The sequence below is a fragment of the Fulmarus glacialis genome, unplaced genomic scaffold, assembly GCF_000690835.1.
Source record: "Fulmarus glacialis isolate BGI_N327 unplaced genomic scaffold, ASM69083v1 scaffold3457, whole genome shotgun sequence".
In the NCBI taxonomy this organism is placed as follows: domain Eukaryota; kingdom Metazoa; phylum Chordata; class Aves; order Procellariiformes; family Procellariidae; genus Fulmarus; species Fulmarus glacialis.
This window is the reverse complement of record NW_009221083.1, coordinates 1,495-9,821: the sequence shown is the minus strand read 5'-3', so window position 1 is coordinate 9,821 and position 8,327 is coordinate 1,495. Positions and strand designations below refer to the sequence as shown.

General features: G+C 50.0%; 2 protein-coding genes across 2 annotated transcripts in view; one reads left to right on the top strand and one right to left on the bottom strand.

The window, feature by feature from the left end:
- Nucleotides 1–471: 471 nt before the first annotated feature.
- TMEM106C (transmembrane protein 106C) lies at nt 472–4,469 on the top strand. The gene is made up of 10 exons (XM_009580940.1): nt 472–664; nt 771–834; nt 1,378–1,537; nt 1,626–1,766; nt 2,020–2,069; nt 2,364–2,417; nt 2,842–2,967; nt 3,562–3,638; nt 3,999–4,116; nt 4,367–4,469. The coding sequence occupies exons 1-10, from the start codon at nt 472–474 to the stop codon at nt 4,467–4,469; spliced, it is 1,086 nt and encodes a 361-aa protein (XP_009579235.1).
- A 2,121-nt stretch (nt 4,470–6,590) lies between these two features.
- Nucleotides 6,591–8,327, bottom strand: part of LOC104079056 (collagen alpha-1(II) chain-like) — a gene marked incomplete at its 5' end in the record, with an annotated part of 2,152 nt that continues 415 nt past the window's right edge. Inside the window, 5 exon segments of the mRNA XM_009580939.1 lie at nt 6,591–6,747; nt 6,875–7,117; nt 7,416–7,603; nt 7,744–8,038; nt 8,128–8,294. Of these exon segments, the coding sequence (XP_009579234.1) occupies nt 6,601–6,747; nt 6,875–7,117; nt 7,416–7,603; nt 7,744–8,038; nt 8,128–8,294 (1,040 nt within the window).

The window sequence follows — 8,327 nt, the reverse complement described above, 5'->3', positions numbered from 1 at the left end:
GGCGGTGTGTCTCTTTTTTTGGGGTGGGGGTGTCTAAGAAAGCGTGGCTGTCTGTGGAGGGGGGCTATGTCTCTTCTTTGGGGGGTCCTGAGGGGTGTGGGTCTGTCTCTGTGGAGGTTGTTGGGGTCTGGGGGGCTGTCTCTGTTTAGGGGGGCTGTCTGGAGATGAGCCTCCATTGAGGTGTCCCTAAGTAGGGTGTCTCTTTTTGCAGGGTGCTGTGGAAGTCATCCCTGTAGGGGGAGGCTGTCTGTGGTGGGTGTTGGACCCCCCTGGGAGGGTGTCTCTGTGTGGGGGTGTTTGTCTAAGGGGTGTTGGGGATGGGTCTTTGGGGGGGGAAGGTTGTTCCCTTCGTGCCTGTAGTTCAGGGTAGGGTTTCCTTGTCAGCCAGAGCAGGTTGAAAACCCATTTAATGACCAGGACTGCTCTTGCTGCCTCTGTCATAGGTTATGCGGCTTTTCTAAAGCACCTGCAATGGGTTCTGTGCTTTCCCTCTCTGTTAATAACGCTGCCTCCAGGCAGAGGAAGAAGGCTGAGGATGACGATGATGACTTACTTGATAGCCGAGACCGTGTGGAAGACATTGCCAAGTTTCCATATGTTGAATTCACAGGTCAGGACAGCATCACCTGTCCCACTTGCCAAGGCACTGGCTGCATTCCCACAGGTGACTGCTCCTCTCAGGCTTAAATACAAAAAGAAAATGTCGCTTATTTACGTGAGCGACCTTGCATGCACATGGAATTGGTTAACGTGTTCCTTTTGCTTTCCAGAGCAGGTAAATGAGTTGGTGGCTCTGATACCCTACAGTGACCAACGGCTTCGTCCACAGAGAACGTAAGTGTGGAGTAAGAGAGTAATGACATCTTTGCAAAGAGCAAACAGGGCTCTTTTGTCGTTTACTGCCGCAACTAAACGCTTCACCCAGTCTGCAGCCTCTCCTTCATCTAGTGGTTTGTTTTCATGCAAGTATGCCAACAAATACAATTTAAAGTGTAACTTTAAATAGTTCCTGTGAAATCCCGCTGTGGGGTGAACGTGGAAACAATGATCCCACTCACACTCTTCATCCCCATGCCCTTTACTGAAGCTTTTAGAAAGAAACTGCCTTACCAACAGCAAAAATACTAGATTTTGAAAACACTATGGGGGCAAAAATGATTCTTGGGTACTCATTACTAAAAACCAAACTGTTTAAAGGGTGACAGTTCTGAGCAATTTCAGATAGCGAAAACGTTAGAGCAGCACTTCTGTGCCTCTTCCAGGGAAGAACAAACACGTGTTGTTTGCTGGCTAGGTTGGGTTTCAGATACAAGGTCTCTTGCAGCTGCAGATGCTGTGTTAGGGCAGAGGAGGTGACCCCTTCCCTGCCTCTTCCAGGAAGCTGTACGTCCTGCTGTCCGTGCTGCTCTGCCTGCTGATATCGGGGCTGGTGGTTTTCTTCCTGTTCCCACACTCTGTCCTGGTGGATGACGACGGTATTAAAGTGGTTCAGGTTTGGTTTGACAAGAAGAACTCCGTTGTCATTCTTGCCATCACGGTAAAGTTTTATTCCTGAGGGAATAAATTGTGTGCTGAACTGCCAGGAAGGTCACTGCTACTCACGTCTCCCTCCTCTCTCCATGCAGGCCACCTTGCGGATCAGGAACTCCAACTTCTACTCGGTGACGGTGACCAGCCTGACTAGCAAGGTGCAGTACATGAACACTGTGGTGGGAACGCAGCAGATCACCAACGTCTCCAGCATCCAGCCCCTGAGCGACAAATTGGTATTTGTCTTTCATTGCACTCATAAGCATCACCAAATCAAATACGAAACCTGTGCGCTACTGCGAGTTAACTTGATAATAGTCTGTCTATACCTTAAAGCTTTGCTTGGCAAAATAGCCTGATGGCTAGAGTAGCCTGTGCTTTATGCACACCAGTTGAAAGGCAACAGCAAGTAGGAAAGACTCCGAAAGGGGTGGATTTAAGTGAGTACTCAAGCTGCATGTGAATGTATTTTTCTTTTATCTTTTACAGGTGAATTTCACTGTGAAGGTGGAGCTGGGTGGACCCTTCTCCTATGTGTAGTAAGGATTTACTACTCTTGTAGATAGCTGGGGAAGAGGGCGGGTTTAAGCTGCTTTAGTTAGAATTTGCTCTGGAAATAACTTGTTTTCTGCTAATTTCCTGGAAAGTAACTGTTTGCTGGAAATGACTTGAAAGGCCACTCTGTCAGGATGTTGTGACGTGGTTTTTGGACCGTGTCTCGAGTTGAGTTAACACCAGAGGGAAAATATCATCAGAAGATACCGAGAAACACAAATGTCTCTGTAACCCTGCTTAGCCCGTGCTGACCTACTTCTTTGTTTTGTCTCTTCCAGTTTCTTTTGCACGTTTCCCAAGGTGAAGGTACATAACATAGTGATCTTCATGAGGTAGGTGGTTGTCTGCCCAGCTCCTGACTCAAAAGGGAATTGCTGCCACAGCAAATCTAGGGTACATGAAGAAAATCCCGCTTGGCAAGCACCCCAGCCTGGTTCACTGTGTCAGCTTTTAATCCAGGCCAGTTGACACAATTGGCTGAAATGTAAGATAGAAAGGAGAAGACACCAGATTGCTCCACGCTGAGCTTTAACGTGAGGGGTGGTGTGCTCCAGAGGCTGCGCTCGCCAGCTCTGCGTATTCCTGCCCGCTGCAGTGAGCCATCTTGAGCAAAAATCTGAGAGGATCTGCAGCTTTCGAGGGGGAAGAGGAGTTATGTGATGAGTGTAAAACCTGCTGGGTTTTTTATTTTGGTAGAGGGATGGCTGGAGCTGCTCCTGTCCCCACCAAGCTGCTCTTTCCCCCCCCCCCTCCCAGGACATCGGTGAAGCTCTTGTACATCGGGCACGTGACGCAGAGCGCTTTGGAAACGTACCACTACGTGGACTGCAGTACCAACTCCACGGCTGCCCAGGACCCCCTGCCTCTGCTGTCCCCCTCGATGTGAGGCGCAGCCAAAGCGAAGAGGATTTCCCTGAGGATGCAGATGGATTTCTGGAATGGACCAGGAACTTTCAAATGGAAGTGGAGGGATCGCAAGTGACTTTGGTGGGAGATGTTTGAAAGCTCTATGTCCCTTTTGCGCTTTTCCACGTGCAGCTGGGCTGCACTGCTGGCCTGTCCACGAAACCCGCTTGGGGTGTTGCGCGTGTGCGAGCACACAGGTCCCTTCCCAAAGTCAAGGTCCTGCCTTCCTCTTCGGTTCTGAAGAACTAGTTTTTGGTAGGGAAACTGGACTCTCAAACTTCATGCTTTGGGGTCTGAAGATCCCAAAGATTTAGAGTTGACTTTTGGAGCTGTTTTGAAGCTTAGCACTGTGTCAGGTCCTTTCGGGGTAAATTAATTTGTTCTGTGCAATTAATTCATTCCACTTTTGTTCAATGGCAGCGTGTCACTGACTTGTTTCAAAGCAAGGGCTTGATAAAAAGGGATAGTTCTTTGTGAGGAATGCACAGATAAGGCTTCCACCTCTGAAATTTGCACTAGAAGGAGGCAGAGGAATTGAAACCTTCAAAACACGCTTTCTCTGTTGTGCAGATTTTGTTTGCTGGCAGCTGAGGCCACCTACAGCAAACCGATACCAAAACACCGCTGTCTTAATGAAGACAGCCTCAGTAAGTGCGGTGCTGCTGGGGACGTGCGAAGGGTCTGCGTGAATTAGACCTTCCTCCTCCTCCACTCACGGCTCCGAACCTTTTTCTCCCCGCGTTCGGCAGCTGCGGGGTCTCTGGGGTGTGAAACCACGGAACTTGTAGCTCAGTGTTGCTTTGTACTTGTGCCTGCCGCAAGCGAGTGCGGATTTAAACTGATTTTGTGGGAGTTTGGTGTTTCAAAGGCTTACTATCCGTCGGGAACAGCCGGCTCCTAGGAGGTATCAACTGCATTCTTAAAGCAAATAAATGTGAAAGCTCAGCCCGCCGCAGTTCTCGCTGTTTGCAGCGTGGAGGATTTCATTCTGCTTCTGCCCTTTGTAGTTTTTCTGGAACTCGATCGCTACAGCTGCCCTCGTTTCTTCTCTGCCTGCACCTACACCTTTCTCCGGCTGTTGGATGCGAGGTTATGTGAGTGTGTGTGTGTGGAAACAAAGCGCAGGTAAAGGCTGCGAGGGAAATGGATCATGGTGGTTTTCAATGAAGGATACTTTATTTTGTGCGAGTGTGAAATAAAACCTTGCTTTTTTTTAAAAAGTGGCGTTTCTGCCCGGTGGGGTTTCTAGAACTGAATTCTACTTATTAAAGCTGAGTTGTACGTTACTGTGCAGCGTCCTTAGCGCTCTGCCTTGTGATTGGTATCCTGTCACCTTTTGCCCAGAAGTACCTGTTCTCTTGCTGGTGATTTTTAGGGAACGGGGGGCCAAGAAACTCAATCAGGGAGTGGCGAAGCACCTCCATTCCCGCCTGGGACCAGTGATTCCAGTGGCTGTCATGCTGCGCAGTCTCTGGTGATCTCGGTCACAAGCTTATCACGCGACTCTTGTAAACGCACCGATTTATGATGAGTTGAACTTTCCTTTTTTAAGGAAGATGAGGAAATCACAAACTTTGCTCTCTATCCATCTCGTTTCCTGAGCTTCCTCCCTCTCGGCGGTGCTCAGTCCTGGCTGATTTGGTTTCTCCTTGTGGGAGACATTACCTCTCCCCAACATTACCTCTTCCCACCCGTGTTGTCATCTTTGGCCGCAGCCCCAGAGATAACCCATGCTCTCCTGCTCCTCATGGCCAGGTCTTAAAAGCAGCCTGCTGTGGGGGGGTTTGCTTTTAACTGGGTGATTTTGGGGGGGTCTCACTAGGTGCCTGCAGCAGGAACCCTAAACCTGCTGCTTGGCTGAACAGGAGAACAGCTTTGCCCCAAATTAGTTGTGTGACAGCCGGCAGCAGTGAGCCAGAGCATTAATAATTAGGGGTGCCCTCTGGGTCATGTGGCCAAAGCACTTGGCCTTTTAAAGGGCATTTTATTTCGAAAATCCTTCCTAATCCTCCAATCCTTTTTAATGATTTTCTTCTGCCAATGTTTTTTAAAGATCCCAGCCCTGCAGAGGCTGCCTCAGGTGCTTTAGCAGGAGTGGTTGCTGCTGCACTGCCAGCTGTGAGTGTTTAAAATTGAGATGAGGGCCCCAAAGTAGCATTTTTATAAAGGGTTGGTTGTTTTTTTTTTTTTTTTAATCCTTTAAGGTCGTAATTTCTCTTAATGCAAAACTGCAGTGCCCATGCTATCAACAGATGCAAAAAGCTGAGGTGTTAACAAAAGCACTGTCATGAAACTCATAAACTCCCCGGTCAACAGCTGCCTGTTACGTCCCGCACGTAAAGCTCAAGCGTGTTGTAACTCTTGCGGGGTCAGTGGGCTACCTTTCTTTAAGATACTAAAAAAAAAAAAAAAAAAATTCAACTACGGAGGCTTTTCCTCTAATTAGCAAGCCTGTTTAAGGGAAGAATTTACATACGTAACTTTTTATGAAACCATAAAGGCGCAGCTGCTTTACGAGACGTCAGCGTGTGTGCGCAATGGCTGCGAACTCTGCCGCCTTCAGTATTGCAAAATATATCCTGAAATTACATTTTTCCATGCACAAAATGGGACAAATTCTGTGGTGAGGATGGGAGGAGGGTTAGGGGGCACCCCCCAGCCATGGTCGTGCAGATTTGGTCTCAGTGTTCCCCTCCTCACTGGTTTTAGTGGTTTCCTTTAACTGGTGTCCCGAGCGCTTGCCTCGACTCACCCCGGTTCTGTTTAGGGGTGCAATGGGACAAGAGACCCCTTAACAGAAACCTCGTGGCTGCTGTGTTGGCTCCTGGTGTTTCAAGATTTTTCTCTTAAAATGGTTTTCCCCTCCCTTTTTTTTTGGCTTTTTGGGGGATTTATTTGTTTTGGTTTTTTTTTTCCCCTTAGTGTGAGGTAGCCTCAACCCAGAAAAGTTAGAGATTTGACCCAAAACCTTCTTTTATCACGGTTGAGGAATGGGGAGAAAGGAGTTAAGACGCAGCAAACACCTCCGGAGAGCGACAAAAACAAAACCCAGATCGACTTGTACTTTTCACCAAAAGTTTTTTTTTTTTTTATATCAACTGATGTTAAAAAATACAGACTTGTTTTACAAGAATAGCACCATTTTTTTTTTTTTTCTCGTATTATACATTAGCACTCCTGCTGGTGATACACAGGGGGAGGGATGGGGGCGGGAGGGGATTCGTGATACCTGGATTTGCGAGATCCCTTTTGCAGGGAAGGGCCATCGTACCTGCCAGTTAGATTCCCACCTCCACCTGACCTAAAAAATAGGTCTTACAGGAAGAGAATAAATAAATAAGACCGTGGGGTTTTTTTTTTATTTCGCAGCCTGCCCAGACGGCGTTGGAAAGAGCCGGTGGTCCCCAACGGAAGGGCGTGAATCGCGGGGTCGTTGCAGCCATTCAGTGCAGAAGTCGTACGAACGATTGGAAAGTACTCAGGTCCTTGGGGTGGGTTTGGGTTTTTAGTTTTCTTTTACGGTATTGGGCTGGATTTAAAAAAAAAAAACCAAAACAACAAAACAACAAACAACAACAACAAACAAACACACAAATAAAACAATTCTTTTTACAAGAAGCAGACTGGGCCAATATCCACGCCAAACTCCTGATCGGCTCCACCAATGTCCATAGGTGCAATATCTACAATGGGCAGGCGCGAGGTCTTCTGCGATCGGTACTCAATGACTGTCTTGCCCCATTTGCCAGTGTGTTTCTGGGGAGAAGACAAGGAGGATGGATGTTATTAGATGCTCTAGAACCCTCTAAACCAACAGCAACCTCATGGGTTGAACCGCAGCTCATCGTCTACGTCTTTCTCTCGCAGGCGCCCATGGACTTACCGTGCAACTGTCCTCCAAGACGCTGTACGTGAACCTGCTGTTGCCCTCGGCTCTGATCTCCACGTCGTTGGATCCCTGGATGAGGATGGCTTTCTTCAGGTTGCCCGTCTCCTCGTCCATGTAGGCGATGCTGTTCTTGCAGTGGTAAGTGACATTCTGGGAGCCTTCGGTGGACAGGAGGCGGAGGAAGGTCATCTGGATGTTAGCGGTGTTGGGAGCCAGGTCTTCATCGCCATAGCTAAACTGGAGGGAAGAGGCGAGACATTAAACCCTGCGGGTGTCGCAACAACCCTATTTTCAGCCACCTTTTGAGGGGACTTCCATACTTTATGTTCCTAGATGGCTGCAAAAATCAAAGCCCAACTGACCAACTCCAAGCTTTCAATATAGTCCTCTAGGACAGCCAGTCCCTTGTATAACGTCCATCAACGTAACCCCAAGGAAGGACATCCCAACCCTCCAACCAGACACCCGACGCCTTCCCCTGCTCAACCTCCCTTCCCGCTCTCGGTGTGCAGCACCAGCACAGGGGGACGCTTACGTGGAAACCGCCGTTAATGGTCTCTGCGAACCAGACGTGCTTCTTGTCTTTGGTCTTGCTGGTCCACCAGTTCTTCTTGGGGATGCTGCTGGGGTTGGGGTAGACACAGGTCTCGCCCGTCTCCATGTTGCAGAAAACTTTGATGGCGTCCAAGGTGCAGCCCTGGTTCGGGTCGATCCAGTAGTCTCCTGCAGCAGGGAGGACAAATAGTTTGTGAACACGAGGTTTTGGAGGTCAGAGCAAAGAGCATTGTGGACCTCGCTGTCCTCTTGGGGCTGAGGGAGAGGGACAGGAGGGGAGGAGGAAGCGATGAAGGCTCTCAGCTTGCTCTTTCCGCTCCTCCACTCGGGATGGCAAAGCTTGATGTCACGGCAGGTCCTGGCCGGGTTCTTCTTGGAGCCCTCGGGGCTGCGGATGCTCTCAATCTGGTTGTTGAGGGATTTGAGCGTGGCGTCCACCTCGACGTCGTGCTGTCGCAGGCTGCTGGCGGCCTCGTCCGCTCGCATGTAGCGGATGGGGTCGGGACCCTTCTCCACTTGACCCAGGCCAGCGAAAGCCGACATGTCGATGCCGGTGCCGGGGGGGCCGGGAGGACCGGGGGGACCTGGGTTTCCGGGAGGACCCTATGGGAGGAAGAAGATGCAATCCTGATGGGCTGCTCTGCGAGCTGGACCCCCCCTTCCCCACCACCACCGCCGGCTTTTTTACTCACCGCAGGACCTGGTTCGCCGCTTCGTCCGCGGGGGCCGGGAGGACCGATGGGGCCGGGCATGCCGTTGGAGCCGTCTTTGCCAGAGGGGCCGACGGGGCCGGGGGGACCCTAGGAGAGAGCCCCGAAGCCGGGGAGGGTCAGGTTGGTGAAAGAAGGCAGGGAAGGTGCTGGGGACCCATTAGCTCCTGCTGTTAAGGGCA

What these genes read in the sequence shown, in the direction of transcription:
- TMEM106C (XM_009580940.1), top strand. Translation starts at nt 472, where the DNA reads ATGGGTTCTGTGCTTTCCCTCTCTGTTAATAACGCTGCCTCCAGGCAG. An exon ending in AGCCCCTGAGCGACAAATTG is followed by an intron (nt 1,767 to 2,019) that starts GTATTTGTCTTT and finishes TATCTTTTACAG; the next exon opens with GTGAATTTCACTGTGAAGGT. An exon ending in CCTCTGCTGTCCCCCTCGAT is followed by an intron (nt 2,968 to 3,561) that starts GTGAGGCGCAGC and finishes TCTGTTGTGCAG; the next exon opens with ATTTTGTTTGCTGGCAGCTG.